The sequence below is a fragment of the Microtus oregoni genome, unplaced genomic scaffold (assembly GCF_018167655.1).
Source record: "Microtus oregoni isolate MIOR12 unplaced genomic scaffold, Mior012 000043F_ref0000047, whole genome shotgun sequence".
In the NCBI taxonomy this organism is placed as follows: Eukaryota; Metazoa; Chordata; class Mammalia; order Rodentia; family Cricetidae; genus Microtus; species Microtus oregoni.
This window is the reverse complement of record NW_024543210.1, coordinates 8,396,286-8,417,669: the sequence shown is the minus strand read 5'-3', so window position 1 is coordinate 8,417,669 and position 21,384 is coordinate 8,396,286. Positions and strand designations below refer to the sequence as shown.

At 49.7% G+C, this 21,384-nt stretch overlaps 1 protein-coding gene across 1 annotated transcript in view; it reads right to left on the bottom strand.

Annotated features, from left to right (window-relative positions):
• Syne3 (spectrin repeat containing nuclear envelope family member 3) overlaps positions 1-21,384 on the bottom strand; it is an 80,391-nt gene that overhangs the window by 20,671 nt on the left and 38,336 nt on the right. Inside the window, exons 3-10 of the mRNA XM_041633270.1 lie at positions 20,148-20,320; positions 18,851-19,160; positions 13,085-13,246; positions 10,624-10,971; positions 8,110-8,243; positions 6,605-6,779; positions 3,397-3,579; positions 329-472 (exon numbers count right to left, since the gene is read on the bottom strand). Coding sequence (XP_041489204.1) covers positions 329-472; positions 3,397-3,579; positions 6,605-6,779; positions 8,110-8,243; positions 10,624-10,971; positions 13,085-13,246; positions 18,851-19,160; positions 20,148-20,320 — 1,629 coding nt within the window. The remainder of the gene's footprint in view (positions 1-328; positions 473-3,396; positions 3,580-6,604; positions 6,780-8,109; positions 8,244-10,623; positions 10,972-13,084; positions 13,247-18,850; positions 19,161-20,147; positions 20,321-21,384) is intronic.

The following is a 21,384-nucleotide window of genomic DNA, read 5'->3' as shown; positions in this document are numbered from 1 at the left end:
GGGAAAACCCAAACTGAATGTGGACGGCGCCACCCCATAGGCTGGAGTCCCAAACGGAGTAAAAGGAGAGCAGGACTGAGCACCTTGTTCAAACTTCGGAACCCACGCACAAACAAAAAAATTGCTTGTCGCCCCGTTAGGCTCCAGACCTAGCGGCTTTGCGGGGCTAACAGCCCCGCTGAGCCCAGGAACTACCAGCTGAATAAGCAAATTCTACTGAGACTGGCGAATCAGATCTGGGGTTAGGCTGGGCACTGCTTTGCAGCTTGCTGCCAGCAGGGGGAGCTCCCGCGCAGTCAACAGTGCGCCAGGTGACAGAGCCACTCACCTGCAACCTTAGCAGCTGGACCTGCTTTCCAGGAAGGTCCCGCTGAAGCCCTTTCTCTGCTTGGATCCTGGCTTGGAGGTCTAGAAGCTTCCTGTGTAGGGGGTCAAAAGCCACCCCGAAGTCCTTGTGCTGGACGAGCAGGCTCTGCAAACACAAATGAAGCATTTTCCTCACAGCCCCTGGGAAGAGCTGACAAATGCTGCTCTCTCAGTACTGGCTCCTGATCCACCTTCTCCAGGAAGCACTCCCTGATGGAACACTCTAGTGTTCTCTTACCACACTTTAGCCATGGTCCTCGAGAACAGCCCTCCCCCATATTCCAAGTCTCACCGGAAGCTTGTTTGTAAATAAGGTTTTATTAGACCGCGGTCCCGCCTACACATTTCCTTTTGATTCTCTGATATAGAGGCGGAGCTGGGCCAACTGCCTGACAAACACTGGCATTTTCACTGCCTGGGCGCTTGCAGCAGCAGCAGTAGTAGCAGCCACAGCCTGTAGACCAGAGGTTCTCAACCTTTGGATCGAGACCCCTTTGGGGTCAAATAAACCTTTCACAGGGTTCACCTAAGATGACTAGAAAACTCAAATGTTTATATTATAATGCATAGTAATAGTAAAATTACAGTTATGAAGTAGCAACAAAAATATTTTCTTTTGGTTGGGGGTCACCACAAGATGAGGAACCACATTAAAGGGTCGCAGCACTGGGAAGGTTGCGAGCTGCTGATCTAGAACTTTGCTGAGACCACTCTGTAACTAACTACCCTTGCGTACTTGTCTCTACCAGCCCCCGCAATGGTGACCTCACTTCCTTTCTGGTTCCGCAACCTTGCCTCATCCTGCTGAAGTGAGAATTGCTGGCTTGGAGTCAGGTGATGCAGCCTGAACCCTGACCTTGCCATCATAAGATACCTGACATTCTCCTCACCTGTAAAACAGGGAAGCTGGCAGCACCTCCCCCACAGTGTCAGCTGGACAAAGAGTAGCAGGTGCCTGGCCCAGAGCCAACACCTGAAGACCGTAGCTATTATTATCATCATTACTGGTCACTTGTCAAATATTTGGCAGCTAGAACTGGCTGTCTGCAGAGTGCCAAGCCATTGCTTTGACTTATTGCAGTTAGAAGCATGCCATTAATAGAATTCACTAGCTGTGGAATAATCTTTTAGTACACTGTAAATATGTATTACCCTCATTGGTTAATAAAAAACTCACTGGCCAATAGCTAGGAAGAAAAAGGTTCGACAGGACATGTGGTAAAAAAGAGAGCCTGGGGAGAAGAGGGAGGAACTGCCAGGAGACAAGGAGAGAAGCAAGATGGCCATGTCATGCTGATAAAAGGTACCGCTATGTGGCAGAGCTTAGACATATGGGTTAATTCAAGTTGCAAGAGCTAGTTAGCAATAAGCCTAAGCTATCGGCTGAGCGTTTATAATTAATACTAAGTCTGGGTGGTTATTTGGGATCTGGCCAGCAGTCCTGATGAAAAACTCCACCTACATTCACTCCTGGGATCATGGAGGGCTAAAGTTAGCGGGCCCTTGTATCTGCATTTTCTTTTTTTTTTTTTTTTAAGATTTAATGTACATTTATTCTTAACACGTGGAACATATAGTATAAAGATTTCATACTGAATAAATGATATTCATTAAGCCAAAAAAGGAAAAAAAGGAATTTACATCAAGATTTTAGCTACATTGTTGAAATACAAATATGCAGATTTTATCACTGAAAAAATCTCAATGTGTTTCTTCATCAGGAACTTCAACTGAACCTAGAACTTTTTCACACCTCGATTAGAAAGGAAACAAAACAAAACAAAAACCCAGAAAAAATAAACTATAAGTTGATTGGCTGCCGAGACAGCAAGGACTTTTTACAGAGACCTGTACAGCATCGCACCAAGGGGGGCGATGTCTGGCAAGAGATTAAATAGCTGTGTCTCGCTTTGTGCAAGTCACCAACTTGTTAACTCGTCATACTATAAAGGGGTGGCTGGGAAGGGGACCAAACTGTGGCGATTCAAGGGTATGTGCAATGTACAACATCATATATATACACACGTGGCAGCGCAGCCGCTGCAGCTAAAGGTTAAAACCAGTTCTAAGAGGTGATCTCAGGGTTATTCATACAATCAAGGAGGAGAGAAAGAGGTCAGGGTGTTGTAGGTTCACACATGATACTTTGGGGGAAAAGCCTTTTTTTTTCTCCTCAACATTTAACTAAAAACATTTTTTTAAAAACTACAGCTTGCTGCTGACCCAGCGTCTTCTCTCATTCCCATGTGAGACATTATTATTACAGTATGTTTACAGTATCAGGTGTACAGTACAGACTTTTTTATTTTAACCAAAGTTACTGTTGTTTACAGTGAGTTTGGGGAAAATGGCTTTCCCGGTTCTTGCATCAACGGGATGCCACATTTCATAACTGTTTTTAATGGCTAAAAAAAGGAAAAAAAATACAAAAAAACCCTGAAGGACAAATGGTGACTGCTGAGCTGTGTGGTTTATTGCTGTCCATTCACAATCTCGCAGGAGCCGAGACGTTCGCAGTTGTGAGCAGACCCTGTTCACTGGAGAGGCCTGTGCAGTAGAGTGTATCTGCATTTTCTATTACATTTAGTTTATTTACGTATGTGTGTGCATGCACGCGTTGCACACATATAAACATGAGGAAGTCAGATGACAGCTGTAGGAGTTAGTTTCTTCTCCTACCATCTGGACCCTGGGAATTGAAATCGAGTGGAGGCTGAGCAGCAAACACCTCCACTAGCTGAGCCAACTCACCCACCCCATCTTTGCTTGCCCATCCGCTCTGCAGAAGATGGGGTGGCCTGATTGAAATGTAGGGTTATGAGTGACCAGCAGCAGACAGGTGACTAGGGAGCCAGTTAGAGGGGTCACGTGAAAGTCTTGCCCTGACTATGAACACAGAACCCAAAACTGTGGGTTAACAAAGGCATCTATCCAGAGCCACGGGGAAGGGGGATGAGGCTGAAATCAGGGTACCAAGAAGGGCTGTGCCCGCCCCATGGCCACATTCCAGGGCGGAGCTCTGATGCTCACCTGCAGTTTGCTCTTCCTCTGCAGAAGGCTGTTATGCAGTAAGTCTCGGTCCCTCACAGAACTCACCACCTGCTCCAGGAGAGCGGCTGCTCTGTCCTGGCCAAAGATGCTACCGAGCAAGTCCGTCTTCAGTTGCAGCATCGCCAGTTGCTCTTTCAGGCGGGAGCTTTCTGCTAGGGCCGCCTGTGGGAGACAAGGGACCGTGCCCGTCAGACAGCCAGGTAGGCCCAAGCTCACACCGTTTCCTACCATTCCTGCAATGGAGCCATGTGTCTGCGGGCGTTGGAAGAAGCAGCACAGTAGAAACAGACTGATAGAAATACACTGGGAGGCTCTGAATTTCAGGATCCATGTTGGCTGTCTTCTACCAAGCCTCACCCATCTCATTACCAAAGGCCACGTAGCAATTCATCACCTTTCCTGTCTGGGAAACCCTGTCCCCCCCCATCATCACCACCACCAGCTATGACACCCTGTCCCTGCATCATGACCACCACCAGCTATGACACCCTGTCCCTGCATCATGACCACCACCTGCTATGACACGCTGTCCCCCCATCACCACCACCAGCTATGGCACCCTGTCCCCTCCATCATCACCACCACCTGCTATGACACCCTGTCCCTGCATCATGACCACCACCTGCTATGACACCCTGCCCCCCCATCACCACCACCAGCTATGACACCCTGTCCCCCCCCCCATCACCACCACCAGCTCTGAAAGAGCAGTCAGTGCTCTTAACCTCTGAGCCAATCTCTCCAGCCCTAGACTTTTTTTTTTTTTAAGACAAGGTTTTACTCCATAGCCCAGGCTGGCCTGCAGATTACTACATAGCTTAGGCTGGTCTTGAACTCACAGTGATCCTCCTGCCTCTGTCTCTAAAGGGCTGGGATTACAAACATGAACCATAGCATCACAGTCCACAGCTACATGACATGATCCTAAATGCACAAAAATTACAAATTAATTAGAATTTCTATCACATGGAATAGTATGAATGGATTTTATCAAATAAAAGGACAGGTTTGGGACATTCTGACCTTAAACTTTGTAGTCCACACAAATTTCATTTGAGATCACTTCATAAATACTCATGAGGAACACCTAAAAAAGGTGACCATCAGAGGTTGGAGACAAGGCTCAGCCACCCTTCCAGAGGACCTGGGTTTGATTCCCAGCACCTACATAACATCTGACAAGTGCCTGTAATTCTCCTTCAGGGATATCTGATGCCCTCTTCTGGCCTCTGTGGATACCAGGCACACAGTGGTGCATAGGCACACACACAGGCAAAACACACACACACATACACACACACACACACAAATAAAATAAAAAATTTAGAAAGATGACCACCAGAGCCTCAGAGATAGCACAGTGGTTGAGAAAGTATACAACAATTGCAGAGGACCTGGGTTCAATTCCCAGCACCCACCTTAACTCCAGATTCAGGTGGACGTGTTGCCCTGGCCTCCTAGGGAACCTGTGCTCACAGCACATACCCGCACAAGGGCATACACATAATCAAATCTATTTTCAACTTAAAAAAAAAAAAAGATGACCAGCATCCTTCAGTGCCTACACATGGGAGAAAGGACCTGTTGGGCCCTTGGGAGGTAGGATCATGTCCTGCTCTCAGTAATCATGGAGCTGGGCTTGGTGGCACACTTCTTTAATCTTAGCATCTGGAGGGCAGAGCAAGTGGAGCTCTGAGTTAATGGCCAGCCTGATCTACACAGTAAGCTCTAGGCTAGACAGGCATACAAAGGGAGACCCAGTCTCAAAAACTAAATAAAATAAATAATTAGGGAGAGATTGAAGTTGGTGAGATGGCTCAACATTGAGGCACTTACTTAACAAGCCTGAGGACCCGAGTTTGAATCCCGAAAAACCCAAACAAATGCTGGATGGGAGTGGTGGCCCAGCTGTAATTTCAGCTTCTGACGGCAGAGGTGGTAGCGGATTTTTAAAGCAAGCTAGCTAGCAAGGCTAACCACACCAGTGAGCTCCGGGTTCAGCGAGTAAGGTGAAAGGTCAATCAAGTGATTCCCAACATGGACCTGGGGTTCACACATGTGCATGCCCCAAACTGCAGGCTGAGCAGTGTTCTCCAGGGGAAGCAGGGTCAACCCTGAGTAAAGACTCTCCCAGCAACACCCGGAAGGCTAGAATGGTGAGGGGGAACTGTTCTGATGTGTTGATGATGTCCTGTGTCTTGTGGGATGATGGGTACTTTCCCCAGCAATCTTCACATTTTTCTCGGGAACGTAGGTATGTTTTTATAAGCAGAATAAAAACATATACAATGCGGCTGGCACCTGGCACCTGGCACCTTTTCACGCCTCTGTCGGCTCTGTGTGTCTGAGAATCCCTGGACACAGGAGCATCTCATGGACTGAGCTCAGTGGTCTCACAAAGCAGGGTTTATGAGCCAATCAAAGCCCCAGTGTTGAAGGACCCTGGCGGAAGCTGCCAAATGCTCTCCCTGTAACTATTTCTCTCCAAACAGCCAACGTTTGTTTTGTGCTCAACTGAAGGCGCAGAATTGTTAGTGTTACTGGTACAGCCAATCATGACAATTTCACCATCTTCAACCAGACACTGGGGTAAAGGATGGTCATGTGACCTGACCAACCAATGAAATGAAAGATTCCCAGGAAGGCGTGACTTCCTTGTTGGCAGTGAAAGTGATGATGGATGGAGGGACTCCTTGGGCTCCTGTGCAGTTCCCATCAGTAACGAATGCCACTTGCTCCTTGGCAGCTAAGCGGAGGCCAGAAAGGGATATGCCTTGGAGCTAGCAGAGCCTGTGTTCCAGATGACATTGAGCCATTGAATTGGCCTGATCACATCTGTATTTAAAGTTTCCACTGGTCAGGCTATCACTGAAGACACAGTGAAGGCAATGACGCTGGCAGAGCCATTAATACTCTGCCTATGGTGGAGTCCCCAAGGGAGACAAAATTGTGGTTTCGAGAAGATCCATGAAAAGTCACACCAGGCTTTGGCTCTACCTGAGGACTAAGGATGACTTCTGTCCCTGAGAACAAGTGATCGCCCTTCCTGTACACTTGGCACTTGGCTGACACAGAGCAGTGAGTGGGACTCAGGTGTCTCAAGAACCCCGGTGTGCACTTGCCCTCGGGAGAGTAGCTGAGATGCCACCCCTTAGGCCAGCAGCCTCCCCAGCCCCACACTGGTTACCTCAATCTGGGGTAGAAAGGTGTGGATGGAGGGCAGGTCCGGCAGGCTGGTGGTGATGTCCAGGAGCCTCTGGGCCAGGGCCTTCCACAGCTGCAGGTCACTGAGGGGCCTCTGGAACCGCTGCCACAGCTCTGCCCTGGTCGCATGGTGGAGCCTGGCATTCTTTCCCTTCATACTGCCAGGAAAGCACAGGGCACAGATCCAGCGAGAAGAGAGTGAGATCAGCTCAGGGTAAGGCCTCTGCCCAGGCTTCCAGGGCAGGGAATGCCCTCCTTACACATGGGCTGCACCGAGTGTGTATGGACACACACATAGGCCACAGAGGAGAAGTGATAACCGCTGAGACAGAACGGCAGTGACCATGGGCCTAGAGTCTTCCTGAGCACAGACCCTTAGCTCCCTCAGGCCTGTAAGTGCTCAAGGAAATGTGATATGTGAGTATCCTCTGGTTCTGTAGTATCTGAAAATCTGGGAGTCTAGAGTAAGGCCTAGCAGTTGTGGCTTGTGTGCCTTAGCTGTCAATTCCTCTGAAGAATTAGCAACACAGTGCCCTTCACACTGCTCCAGGAACATTCATGATTCCAACACCCTTCACACTGCTTCCAGGAACATTCATGATTCCAGCGCCCTTCACACTGCTCCCGGGAACATCCATGATTCCAACACCCTTCACACTCCTCCCAGGAACATTCATGATTTTAACACCCTTCACACTGCTCCCGGGAACATTCATGATCCCAACGCCCTTCACGTTGCTCCCAGGAACATTCATGATCCCAAAGCCCTTCACACTGCTCCCGGGAACATTCATGATTCCTGACCTAGCTCTGCTTCAGCATCCAGCACTACCCCAATTTTACAGATGTGAGACCTAGGAACAGCTGTGGGAGAGAGACACAGCAGATGAAGTTCCTCTGTCCAACTGAAGGAATCCCCCATAACCAGGCAGGGGTATAAGATGTACTATGGGGTGCTATTGGGATGGCTGAGCTATTTTTAGGATGCCTTCTGGACAAAAATAGGTGAGCATCACAATGTGCAATGCTCTCTTCTGCAGTGGGAGGCCATGGCCCTGCTCTTTGCTGAGCCTGACTGTTCCCACAGGCAGAGAGGTAAGTAGAGGCAGTGTTGAAGATATGCTCTGATACTTAAGTCTCAGCATGGTCAGAGGCAGAGGAGTGGTGTTCACTTACATAGCAGCTCTTCCTATGACCCCACATGGCGAAATCCTCCCAACAATCAGCCACTTAAGACCCAGCAGAGGTGGGCCTTTGACCCCCCTCTTCCCCCAGCCATGAAAAGCAAAGCTCATGCCTCTTGCTGGGAGTCAAATGCAAGAATGAGGAGAGGGCAGATTCTCTGCAGAGTGAAGACTGGACATCCCCAGATAGCCCATCTTACACACACACACACACACACACACACACACACACACAGTGCCAATTATCCAGCACCCTTAGCTCCGCCCACCCTCAGTCCTGCCTGCCCTCTGCCTCCCTGGGTACCTTTGATATTCCTGAATGGCAGCCACCACACTGTCAGAGAGCAACTGTAGGTCGGGGAAGGCGACAAGCTCCTTTAGCTGAGTTTGTAGTCGGTCTACACGGGGCTCCTCTGAAGCCAGTGAAGCCTGGGTCCCCTGCAAGACATGACAACCAGGCACTGGTGAGGCCCCTTGGGGAATGACAGTGTGTGTGCAGAGGCTGAATGGAGGCCAGGGACTGGCCAGACTGGAGGAGCTGGTCACCAAGGACATGGACTGGGGGAATCTCACCCTTAGGCTCAGCCCCTGCTCACTTCCCTGTAGCAGCCCGGTTACGCATGACGTCATCTTCCTCACAGTGACACTGTGACAAATGCCAGCTTCATTCTACTCTAGCTGTTCCCATTGGATACAGGCTTTCCCATTGGTTCTGGGAATTTTTTTTAATTAAAAAAATTTTTTCCCACTCCCTCCCCTCCTTCCATTTTCTCCACCTTCCCTCCCCCAACCCCATCAACTCCCCAGAGAGATCAAGGCACATTGTTCCTAGGAAGGAACAAGGCTCTCCCCAATATATCCAGGGTGAGCAAGATATCCATCCAAAGAGAATGGGTTCCAAGAACTTTAAGTCTTTGAAGAAAGAAATTGAAGAAGATACCAGAAAATGGAAAGATCTCCCAGGCTCTTAGATAGGTAGGATAAACACAATAAAAATGGCAATCCTACCAAAAGCAATCAATAGATTCAATGCAATCCTCATCAAAATCCCAACACAATTCTTCACAGACCTTGAAAGAACAATACTCAATTTCATATAGAAAAACAAAAAACCAAGGATAGCCAAAACAATCCTGTACAATAAAGGAACTTCTGAAGGCATCACCATCCCTGACATCAAGCTTTATTACAGAGCTATAGTAATGAAAACAGCTTGGTATTGGCATAAAAAACAGGCAGATTGACCAATGAATTGAATCAAAGACCCGGATATTAATCCACACACCTATGAACACCTGATTTTTGACAAAGAAGCTAAAATTATACAGTGGGGAAAAAAAAAAACATCTTCAACAAAATGGTTCTGGCATAACTGGATGTTAACATGTAGAAGAATGCAAATAGATCCATATCTATCCCCATGCACAAAACTCAAGTCTAAATGGATTAAAGACCTCAATGTATATCTGACCACACTGGTTCTGGGATATCTTAAACTGCAGTTCAAACTTGGCACTAACAAAAAGAATGACGATGAAGAACAAAGCTCCAACAAGAGGGATTTAGAGAATGTAGACCATTGGAGAAAGGAGAGGAATCCGCCTGAACCAGGACAGTCTGGTCCCACAATCTCCATTCTCAACCACTGTAGCACGCCGCAACTCAGAATGAAGCAGTGACCTTTGAGGATGTGTGGTCCCCTGTGTAGAAAGATCAGTGTGATCTGTCTTGTAGGGAGGCTGGGTGAAAAAGCTCCCAAATGCATAAAGGTGGACGAGGACACCTTAGCACCTTAGTGCTGTGGTAGGGCAGGAGAGAGATCAGAGTGACTTTTATCTTTTTAAGATAGTTCCTTTGACGCCCACCCACTTGAGGGGCTAGGGAAGGAACCTGGAGTCTCAGTCAAGCTAGGTAAGTTCTACTGCTGAGCCTCAGCACTGGCTTTGGACAGGTCCTTCAAATGCATCACGATATGAACAATATAGAGTAAGGGCTGGGGATCTTTAGCTAAAACCTGTCTGCAAGTCACACTTCCTGTGGTTTGAATGGTGCTGGCAGCAGTGCTGTGAGCTTTTGGGGGGTAGGGGATGGTCCTTAGGTCTTTGGAGCTGTGCCACTGAAGGGATCCATAGGGCCTGCTTATCAGCTGGCTGGCCCTGCTTTCTGGCTTAAGAGGTGACGGTTTACTCTGCCATAGACTCTCACCATGACTCGCTGTCGCCACCAGAGGTCCAAAGAAAGGCAACCAATGGATCTCAAATGGCACCTCCAGAACATGTGCCATGACAAACCTTTGTTCCTCATAAGTCGGTTGCCTCTGCTGTTTTGTTACAGTAACATGGAGGTGACTAAGACTTCCTGAGTGGGTAGGAGTCCACACTGCCTTCCCGAAATGAGTGTCCTTCCTCGATCTTCCCAGACCCTGCCCTGTGTTTTCCTCTCATCATCTCTCCACTGTGAGCTCCCCTCCACTGCTAATCTCGCTGCTCCCTAGCCAGAACATCCATCCCTCATCCCAGTGCTGAGTAAGGAAAGGACTTCAAAGCCCAAGTCTGGGTGTCCTGTGTTCCTTGGGTCTTAATTAGTCACAAATTTACTGTGATCCTTTAGGGATTGCAAGGGGAAAATATTTCAGGCATCCAATTCTTGGTCTGGAACATGGAAATAAATATTTGCCTTCTAAATGACCCTTTCAGGGCACTCAGGTGCCAAAGGATAACACACTCACACCAGAGGGCATGCATAAAGCCGATTATGATTCTCCATCACAGAGTGACTCCAAGTGGCAACCTGAGGCCCACTGCACCCCTGAACTTACCGAGAACAGCCTCCAGTGGGCCACCAGCTCATCCTCTGTGGCTGTCTTCACCGTGGGCTCCAAGCCCTCATGGGCCAACCTCTGAAGACTTTTCTTGAACTCTCCCAGCTCCGCCTCCAGCTGCAGGATCTGCTGCCCACAGGCCCCCTTGGACTGGAGCAGGCCTTGCAGCTTCCCTTCCTCCTCCTTCCAGAGGACTCTCAGCTTCTCCAGGACCCCTCGCATTTCCTCCAGCTCCCCTGAGATCTTCTCTGCACCCAAAGGAGAGGTGTTCCGAATGACACCCTCAGCCTGCTCCTCCAACCTGTCCAAAGACTCCTCGCCCTTAGGGAAATCCTTGGCGATATCCTGTCCGGGGTGATGGAGAGACAGCAGGAAAACAAAGGTTAGCTGTGCTCTCAGGGCAGACCTGGGGATCATGCCAAGGGTGACTGCTCCAGGTAACGTGGACTTGTGGGATGTGAACTGTTCCCCATCTCCACCAAGCCACTGAGTACTGGATGTCTCTGTCCGGTGTGCCTGTCTTCAACACTGTCTGGCGTTTGCTAATGTGTCTTTAAAACAAATCAACTTGGGCTGGAGAGATGGCTCAGAGGTTAAGAGCACTGCCTGCTCTTCCAGAGGTCCTGAGTTCAATTCCCAGCAACCACATGGTGGCTCACAGCCATCTATAATGAGATCTGGTGCCCTCTTCTGGTGTGCAGGCATACATGGAAGGAATGTTGTATACATAATAAATAAATAAATCTAAAAAAAAGACCACAAAAAAAATCAACTTGAAGCTATCAGCGAGATATGCCGTGGGGCCACAGGAAATCAAGGGATACCAAGCCTCACTGTACGTGTGTGTGCCAATACCTATTTGGATTTCAGTTGCATGCCTATCTGTATCGATGTGTCTTATAGATACATGGAAAATGTGTATGTGGCTGATGTAGCCCAGGTTGGCCTCAATATATACCTAACAATAACTTTAAATTTATGATACTCAGAGTTCCCAGGTGCTGGCATTACAGATATGTATAGCCATGCCTGTTTCTTGTTTGTTTCTTAGTTGGTCGGTTGGTTGGTTTTTGGCTTTGGTTTTGGTTATAGTTTTTCGAGACAGGGCTTCTCATTGTAGCCCTGACTGTTCCGGAACTCACTCTGTAGACCAGAGTGGCATTGAGTTCACAGAGATCCTCCTGCCTCTGCTTCCTGAGTGCTGGGATTAAAGGTGTGCACCACCACTACCCAGCTCCATGCCTGGAGGCTTTTGTTTCTGTATTGTGAATGGTACTGGCTTTCCCCTTTACAACAGTGATTCAAGTTTTCTTTCCTCTCCTTTTTGAGTAAACAGGCTCTGATTATAGACATGTGCTCATCTTTATAGTTACCTTTCCCAGGCTGGCTTCCAAGTTTCCATGCTCCCACCTTAAGTCCCCAAGCATCAGGCTGATGGCTGTGCACCTCCACCTGACTCTTAGGTTTTCTTTCTCAATGTTCACCAACTTCTTCAAAGGCCAGTTGACTTTAATATAAATTAACACACCAAGCACATAGTGCAGGGAAAGCTGAGAAGTGGCTCTTGAATTGCTGAAGATAACTTGCTGTCTGGTCCAAAGGGAACTGCAGTTCCCCAGACTCCAACAGACAGTGCAAACATCACGCAATGAGCTCAGCCTGGACCACAGCCCCTTACAGTCTGGCATCCTCACCATCCTCAGCTCCTGCTGTCTCACTATGCTATCTCACTCCATCCCCTGCTGGTCTCCCCCTCTTGCAGACAGCCCTGGCCGTGTCCAGTCTGCTAGCCATGTCCAGTCCACTTCTTTCTCTCTCTGTCGTGGACACTGCCAGATGCCTCTGGCTGTTCTCACTCTCAACAATACCATAGAGGAGTCAAGTCAACAGTTTCTTCACTGTACATCTTTTGCATACGTCTAGGGTAAATCCCTTGCATACACTCACTAGATGCAGGATCTAGAGGCTTCCTGATGGCCATGCAGTGTGAAAGGTGACACGAACCCACTTCTCCTGACCCTGCCCACCCAAAGCTCTTCATTGTGGCATGATTGGCATTTGAGTGGGATGATTCTCCACTGTGGTGTTGCTCTGTCTACTGTAGTATAGTTGAAGCCCAGGCCTCCATTTTCTGGGAGCCAGGAGCAGTACCCACTCAGACTGGGACTGAATAAAAATGGCTCCTGACTTGCCATGCACCCTGCACTGAGACCCATGAGTCTAGACCCAGCTCCTGGAATCCTATGGGTTCAAGTGTCCCATCTGTCAGCCACTACCCCAAATGTTTTGTACTGGGTCCCCCAGCACTCTTCCCAGGAGTCTGTGCTGTGGGCTGCGGGTGTCTGTGTCTGGTGTGAAAACTAATATTATCCCCATTTGCAACTTGTAGGGTCTCCCTCAGCCAGGGCTCGAGACGCCCTAGTGGGGACATTGTCCTGGTTGGGTCACAGTAGCGTACCTGCAGTGCAGAGAGACGAAGCTCCGTAGTCAGCTGGCAGTTTCGCCCCAGGCAGCTGTGTACTTTCTCCACCACCGCCTTCAGCCAGAGCTGGAACTCATTCACATCCTCCCGGTACTGCTCATGCTCCTGGGCCACCTGGGTCAGGAGGTCCACCCTGTGCTGCAGGAAGAATTGCCTGCCATGAGGGTCCCAGTGATGGAGGAAGGTCATTGGTTAATTATAATAAAGAAACTGCTTGGCCTCATAGGTTAAAACATAGGTGGGTGGAGTAAACAGAACAGAATGCTGGGAGGAAGAGGAAGTGAGCTCAGACTCGACAGCTCTGCTCTCTGGAGCAGAGACACCATGCTCCCCTCTCCCGGGCAGACACGATAGCTCTGCTCTCTGAGATGTACGATGAAGCAAGCTGCCAGGTCAGACATGCTGAATCTTTCCCGGTAAGACCGGTGCTACACAGTTTATTAGAGATGGGTTGATCGGGATATCAGAATTAGCCAGTAAGGGCTAGAGCTAATGGGCCAAGCAGTGTTTAAAAGAATACAGTGTCTGTGTAATTATTTCGGGGTATAAGCTAGCCATGTGGGCAGCTGGGGTGCTGGGGAAGCAGCCCCGCTACTCATATTACAACACCCCAGCCTGGCTAGGAGCCCATTGCTCTGGAGTCCCATACATGCCAGCACCTGGCCTGGCAACCCTACAGCTGGCATTCCATCCTGCCATGTCCAGGGAATGCCACTTGACTAGGGCATGAGTGTAACATCGACAACAGTAACGACCACAGAATGCTGCCCTTCTGAGCCCTTGTCCTCACCTTCGCCTTCACCCTTGCTTGTTGTGGGCATTGCTAAGAAAGTCCCATGCCAACTCTGGAAACTCCCCTGCCCATTTGTAAGGGGCTCTCAATTGTATCCCAATTGACAGACAAAGACATTGAGGACCAGAGAGTGATATGTCCAAGGCCACCCAGCTAGGACAGTCAGAGATGTGGAGGGTCCAGGCTGTGCAAGGAAGGTGTAAAACCTAGAGAGGAAGCCATAAAGAACACCAGTAGCAGGAAGCACCCTTCCATGGTTTCCACTTCAGCTCCTGCCCTGACTTCCCTGGATGAGGGACACTGACCTGGAAGAGTAAGCCAAATGGACGCTCTCCTTCATTAGGAAGCTTTTGATCAGAGTTTATGTCACAACAATAGAGGAGCAAAGGACGACAGAAGGGGCTTGCAGAGAAAGTCGAGGAAAGGATTGGGGGACTATTCACCACGCCACCTTGTGTGGCTGGGCACCCATAAACCATAACCTACTTAACCCCCATTGGCCACAGAACTATGGGTATTAAATGGGTCACCCTCCTGAAAAGGTTCACCCTGGGAGTCAGGAGGGCCTAGGACTCTCACAGGGCCCAAGCTGAGATCCAGACAGCAACCATGGCACTAACTACACTCTCCATCCCCACATAGGGATGGAGGGAGGGACCTCAACCTGGGGGACCCCAGGCTGTTTCTATCAAGCCAAAGGCTTGTGGCTTTGCCTGTCATGTGACTTCGACTGCCATTACTCACTCGGGAGCTACTTGCACATAAGCAGCCAGACAGTGGGGAAAATAAGCCCTGTTCCTATGAAACCTTCTGTTATGAAGCCTAGAACTTGAACTTCGTGTCATTTCTGTATGTCATGAAATGGCTTTGAAATTTTCCCTGTCCATTTAAATACTTAAGAACTGCTCTTAGCCCAGTGCCAAGCAGACCTACGAGAAACCAGACAGGGCAGCAGCCGAAGGTTGGTGATCTCAGCTCCTCGCTGTGGAAAAGGCCATATCTAAGGAAGGCCCAGAGCCCATGGGAAGCTGAGTCTCAAGTCCTCCACTACGGAGGGCAAGCAGGTGGATTTGAAAACCTTCCCCAGCAGTCTGTGCACGGTTCCCCTCCTTTGAGACACTGTTCACCAACACTACTTAATAACTCATTAAACCTCAGCAGTAACTACAGCAAGCAGAAGAAAATCTCCCCATTTTAGAGATGCGGTAGCCAAGGCTTGAGATCAGGTTACTTAGAAGAAAGGCTGAGAATCTCAAGATGAGGGCCACCTGCATCCCAAAGTAGAGCCTTGGCAGGGACCACTGCCTTCACAGATTGGTCTTCAACCTTCAGAAAGTGGCTGGAGCCTCTTCAGTTCCCTCGATGGTCCCCAATTCCTGTGGTTTGCACACTTGGCTCCTCCAATCCCAGGAAAGTCCCGATAAGTCACAGCGGGTTACCAGGGACCTCAGAGGCTAATGCTGAAGGTGACAGACGAGGGTTGGAAGGGACCCCCCCCATAAATGAACTGTGTATAGCACTGCCCGTGTGAATAATGAGGTGCTGGCACCCAGAAAAGTCCAGAGTAAATAAAAGTCCGTGTGATGAGGAGCAGGCGCTGGCAAGGAGTGACAGCAGGCAGGAATCCAGACTAGCTGAGTGCCAGGCACAACCATTTCAAAGCCAGCTCAGCCAGGGGGAGGGTGACAGGGTAAGGAGTGGCTGAGGGCTCCGCCTTCTCATTAAACCAAACAATTAAACCATCTGCAGCAAGCAGAGTTATCAGCCATGTCAAAACCAAAGCAATTAACAGGGTGGCTTGGATTTATGTCCCCAACAAAGGGCTGCAGAAAGTCTAGGACCCATGGCCTGATGCCAGGCAACCCTTCTCAGAGGCGGAAGAGGGAGGATGTTGCTGTTTGCCAATCGGAAGCAATGTTTCAAATCAAACAAGGAAGACACTCTTGGCACCAGCTGGCCTGCCTACACTTCCCTTTTGATGCCTGGGGAAGACAGAAGCTGTTGCTCACCCCTGGACTGGGCCTAGAAGCTTTGCAGGGGTGGTCCCTGAAGCCAAAGGGGGTGGTCCTATCCTCACCCATATCAGAGGCTCACCACCTCACATGTGGGACATCTATAAAAACAGACTGGGGCTGTCAAGGCGGGTCAGCAAGATGCATAGCCAGGATGCACAGGGTAGAAAGATAGAAAGCTAGAGAGGCAGCTCAGTAGTTCAGTGCGCCTGCTGCTCTTACACAGGATCCAAGTTTGCTTCCCACCACCCAAGTTAGGCAGCTCACGAGTGCCTGTAATTTCAGCTTCATAAGATCCAACACCCTTTTCCGCCTTACAAGAACACACACACACACATCTGAGTGTGATGTCACGTGGGCCTCTGTGTTTTCCCAAGCCAGCTGGTTACTTAAACCGTCCCTCTAACTTTTCTGGGGTTCAAGAAGAGAGAATCAAGGGTTCGCGGGCTTCATCCAGCAGTCAAAAGGTGAAATAACTTACTTCTGCAGAATCCACTCCCCTCCCGCCCTAACACCTCATTTCTATGTTGGGGTCAACCTACAGCTGTACCAGAAAGGCTCCTTGCTTCCCACCAACCTTGCTGGTCCCATCACGGAGGTCTCATGCCCCTATGCCCAGCTCTCTGGGAATATCAAATCCTTTCTGTGCTAATGTTCAGAAGCAACCACACCCCAACCTACCCCCTCAACCCTACCGATGGACTCAGGTGTGGTAACTGCCTCGGGATGTATGTCTGTCTACCTTGGGAATCAAGAACTTCTGGCTCTTTCTATTGGGTCAGTGGTACCTGGCCTTTGGACATGGAAACCAGCATACTGGCTTATTATAAAAATTCTTCCCCATAAATTGTGGGCATGAGAACCCCAAGAGACCCCAGCACTGAGGACAAGTGTATACCCTCCCACAGCACCAGCAGGAATGTGGGAAAGAGAGACGCATCCTTTGGAACTGCAGACACAGAAAGGGACACTTTGCTGCAGAAGTAGGACACCGTGACCACCAGCCTGAAGCACATAGTGCACCCAGGTCTTGGTTGCTGGGTCTGGGGCTCTTCCCTCAGGCTGTAAGAGGAATAATGACTTTCAAGCCCAAAGGAGCAGAGAGACAAAGCCCTAGAGAGCTGCCCTCACTCCCTGCCACGGTGGGACCACGCACACACTTCTACAAATGCAAAGCAAGAAGGAAGCAGTTGCCTAAAATAAGTAAATAAATAGGCAACAAGCAAAGCCAGCCATCTTGCAGAACATGGAACAAAGAGCCTAAGGCATCAATTGGGCTCAGCATTCAGTTTTTAAAAACACTCACAGCTGGGCATGATAGTGCACACCCTTCATCCCAGTGCTTAGAAGGCAGTAGGGTTGGAGGCCAGCCTGGTCTACAGAGTGAGTCCCAGGCCAGCCAGAGCTACACAGTGATACCCTGTCTCCAAAACAAATAAATAAGCACACTCACTTCAGGAACCACCAAGCAAGCATGGTGACAAAGAAACAGGGACCATGAAGGTCGATTCCCAGGGCGCCTGGCTGGAGCAAACACAGAGATCTGCTAGGGTAGGTTCAGCCATGGGGATGGGTGCCATGCCCTGATGGAAGAGGCTCAGTAGGAAATCACAGAGGCACAGGGAAGCCCATCCGCCCATAGGAGACACAGTGACACCGAGTGCCTACCCCTGCAGCTTCCACTGTTAGACATTTATGCTTAATAACAGGGAGAACATAATCCCACTGCAGGAAAAGGACATTTTTATAAAGGAAAGGAGTAGGTAGACATACTAACAACCAATTAAGAAAAGCAGAATTTCTAAAAGGTAATCATTTAACGTAGTAATTCAGTGAACCATTGCCAAAACATGGCCAGGATAAGGCAAGAGGATGGGCAGGATTGGGATAAGAGCAAGAATACTAGTAGATAGGCTTAAAGGATGAAGGGGAGGAAGGGAAGTAGGGGGGGAGTAGGGAGGGTAGGAAAGACGGAGGATGAAGTGATGTGGGAAGGTCATTTGTCAATCTGTTGTTTCATTGGTTAATCAATAAAGAAAACTGCTTGGTCTGATAGGTCAGAAAATTAGGTAGGTGGAGTAGACAGAACAGAATGCTGGAAAGAAGGGAAGTGAGCCAGACGCCATGCCTCTCATCTCTGGTCAGACATGATGAAGCTCCAGCCCAAGATGGACATACGCTAGAATCTTCCTGGTAAGACACCACCTTGTAGTGCTACACACATTATTAGAAATGGGTTAGTCAAGATGTGAGAGTTAGCCAGTAAGAGGCTAGAGCTAACGGGCCAAGCAGTGTTTAAATGAACACAATTTGTATGTTGTTATTTAAAGGCATAAGCTAGCCAGGCGGCTGGGAGCCGGGTGGCAGAACGCAGCCCACAGCTCCTTCTACAATGAAGGGAAGCACAATCCTCCACTTTGTAGCATATTTACTAAGCATCTACATGAGTATGAAGTCCTAAGCAAGTCTGGGCATGGGGACAATGGGAGGAAGGATAGGTGGATGGGTAGGTGCAAGATTGGTCGATGGGTGCTGGATGGGTGAGCAAGTGGACGGATACAGACAGTGAGTAGGTGGTGGGCAGGAAAATAGATGGACATGATTACTACATGAGAGGATGTCTTGATGGGGGACAGATGGGTGGGGAGGATGGCTAAGTGGTTGAAGAGACAAACAGACGAGTTAGTTAGGAAGCGGTAGACTGGTGAGTGAGGGACCAGATGGGTAGGAGAGATAGGAGAGTGGAGACTGATGGACGGGGTGGGTAGTAGGGAGTGAAAGGGAGGCTTGCAGACACACTGAGGAAGGGAGCAGACAGGCCAGGAGGCTGAGTGGGGAGTGGGTGGGGAGATAGACTGATGGAAGGTGGCTAATGAAAGAACGGCTGTGAGCGTGCAGAAGAGCGATTGGTGGGAGATGGAGCCATCCATGACTTACCTGGGCTCTGGCCTTCACAGCGTCATACTCAGCCTTCATCTTCTTCTGGGCATCTTCATCCACGCTGGGATCCCCGATCCTGTTGAACAAGGAGCCCGCCTCCTCCAGCAGCCTGTCCAGCAGCACGGCCTGATTGTCCACATTGTGCAGCAACACCTGGGCGTGGCTCAGCTGCCACTGCTTCTCCTTCAGGCCCAGCTGCAGCTCCACAGGGGGCTCCAGAGCAACCACCATCTTCTGGAACCAGCGGTAGAACTCATCCTGGGCCAGCAGATACTCACTCCAGTGCAGCCACACCCACTCGATGCGACTGTGGAAGAGAAGGCCAGGCTGAGAGGCCTGCCCCTGGCCCCTGGGTGAGAGACCCCGCCACGGCCCCCTCCCAGATACTAGGGACTGTGTTAGAGGGACATGAAGGTGCCTTCTCTGCACTGAGTCACACTCCAGATTCTAGACTCTCCTTTCCCATGAGACCTTGCAGTCTGTAAGTAATCTCCCACACGAGGCCAAGCCCAGATTCTATAGGTACCCTCAGCCACCCACTGGGGAAATGAAGTTCAGGTGGCCCTGAGCCACCAGTACCCCAAATTCTGTCTATGAACTCCCACTGGCAGTACACAAATCCTTCACTCTGCCCACAGTGGTCCCAGGCCCTTAGCATATGCTACCTGGAAGCAATTAGAAGATTGCCCCAGGACTGTGCCTGACCTTAGGCAGAATACAATTATCTGCAAGCCAGTTAGTGGCCACCAAGTAGGGATAGAGGACTGAGGGCCTGTGTGAATTCTCAGGGCAGCCCCGCCCCTTCATCTGCCCCAGTGCCTGCCTCTCTAATGTGGAGATGGCCCTAGTTCTACAGTCAACATCAAGACATTTGTTTGTGATGTCAGAGAGAAAGGCTTGGAAGGCAGACAGCTGTTGGATCAGATTTACATGAGCTCTGGGGATCTGAACTCAGGTCCTCTTACTTGCAAAGCAAGCACTTTAGCCACTGAGCCATCCCCCTAGGCAGGGACAGGCCTTCATATGTTTGTCATGATGCAGAAGACATATACACAAACCCATTAGGTCTGCTGGCACAAATATTCAAGTTTCTCATGTCCGCCCATCATCACCATTATGCTTGCGTGGGATTAGAAAGAGGCCCTGGCCTGAATCCGAAGAGCACATGCTGTTCCCAGGACCCTCAGCCTGAAGAAGTGTCTCTCTAACAGGGGTCCCACGACAATACAGTACTGGACAAGGAGGGTCACCAGCACCTGAGCATGTAGCAGTGAGGTCTCCTGACCATCCCTACCTGTGGCAGTGAGTCATGTAGGTGACCGTCTCCTCCCACTGGGACTTGATATCCTTCAGCTGGGCCAGGATCTCGGGCTTCTGGCCCTCCTGGCAGGTAGCCAGGAGGGCCTCAGCTGCCCGCAGGACCAGTTCCACCTTCATGCATCCCTCGGGCTCCAGCTGGCAGATTTTCTGTGGGTATGACAGCAGTTTCCCAGGGTTAGACCCAACACCACCGGCACAGGCACCGGCCCTGCACCAAGAGCTGGGATTTCGAGGCTAGAGTCGCTGCAGCTCAGCCAAAGGCCATACGCTCCTCTGTGTGTCCCTGAGCAAACTGCTAAGGGCTTGGGGAAGGGAGAGGGAGCTCTGGAGGTTAGCCCTTCCCTTTCCCACTGCCTGCATCCAGCTTCCAACTCAGAGAAAGTTCACTCTCTCCTGGGATACTTTCCACATCCTGGACCATGGTATGAGTAGATCAACCTCTCGGACTTTAACTCAGAAGAAAACAAGGCTAGGCGCATGCATCACCATGTGCGTGGCCGTGAGGTGACACCCTCAAGTCTGCTGTGAGACTCTGTTGTGGTCCCCACCGAGCCAAGCTCAAGAGGAGTCAGTCATACTGTTTTGCTCTTTACTACAAGGCCCTGCTCCCACGGGTGGCAGGAATTCTACAGTCCATTCCTGATGGGTGACTCAACAACACCACAGAGCCTTGCCCATGTCCGGCCAATCTGGTCTGTCTCTCCCAGTCTGTGCCCTCATCTCTGTCTCTTTAACTTTATTTAGTATGTGTGTGTGTGTTTCTGTGTGTGTGTATGAGTGCAGGTACATATATGTCATGGTACATATGTACCATGGGAGGCTCTGTTCTCTCCTATTTGGGGCCCTGGGACTCAGTCAGATTCATGTAGCCAGATATGAGGTATCCTGTCAACTTAGCGAAACCTAGACTCATCTGAGGAGGTCTCAATTAAGACGTCTTCTGGATCAGACTGGCCTACAGCGATGCCTGTGAAGGAATTGTCCTGATTGTTCATTACCCATTGTGGATGGCACCATCCCTAAGCAGGTGGGCCTGGGCTGTAAGAGAGAGAGAGGCAAAAGAGAGACAGAGACTGAGAGCAAATTGTTCCTCCATGTTTTTTCCTTCAAGCTTGATGCCCAGTTTCAATTTCCTTCAGTGATGGATTATGACCTGGAAGTGTAAGTCAAATAATCCCTTTCTACTCCACTTTTGGTTACCATGTTTATCA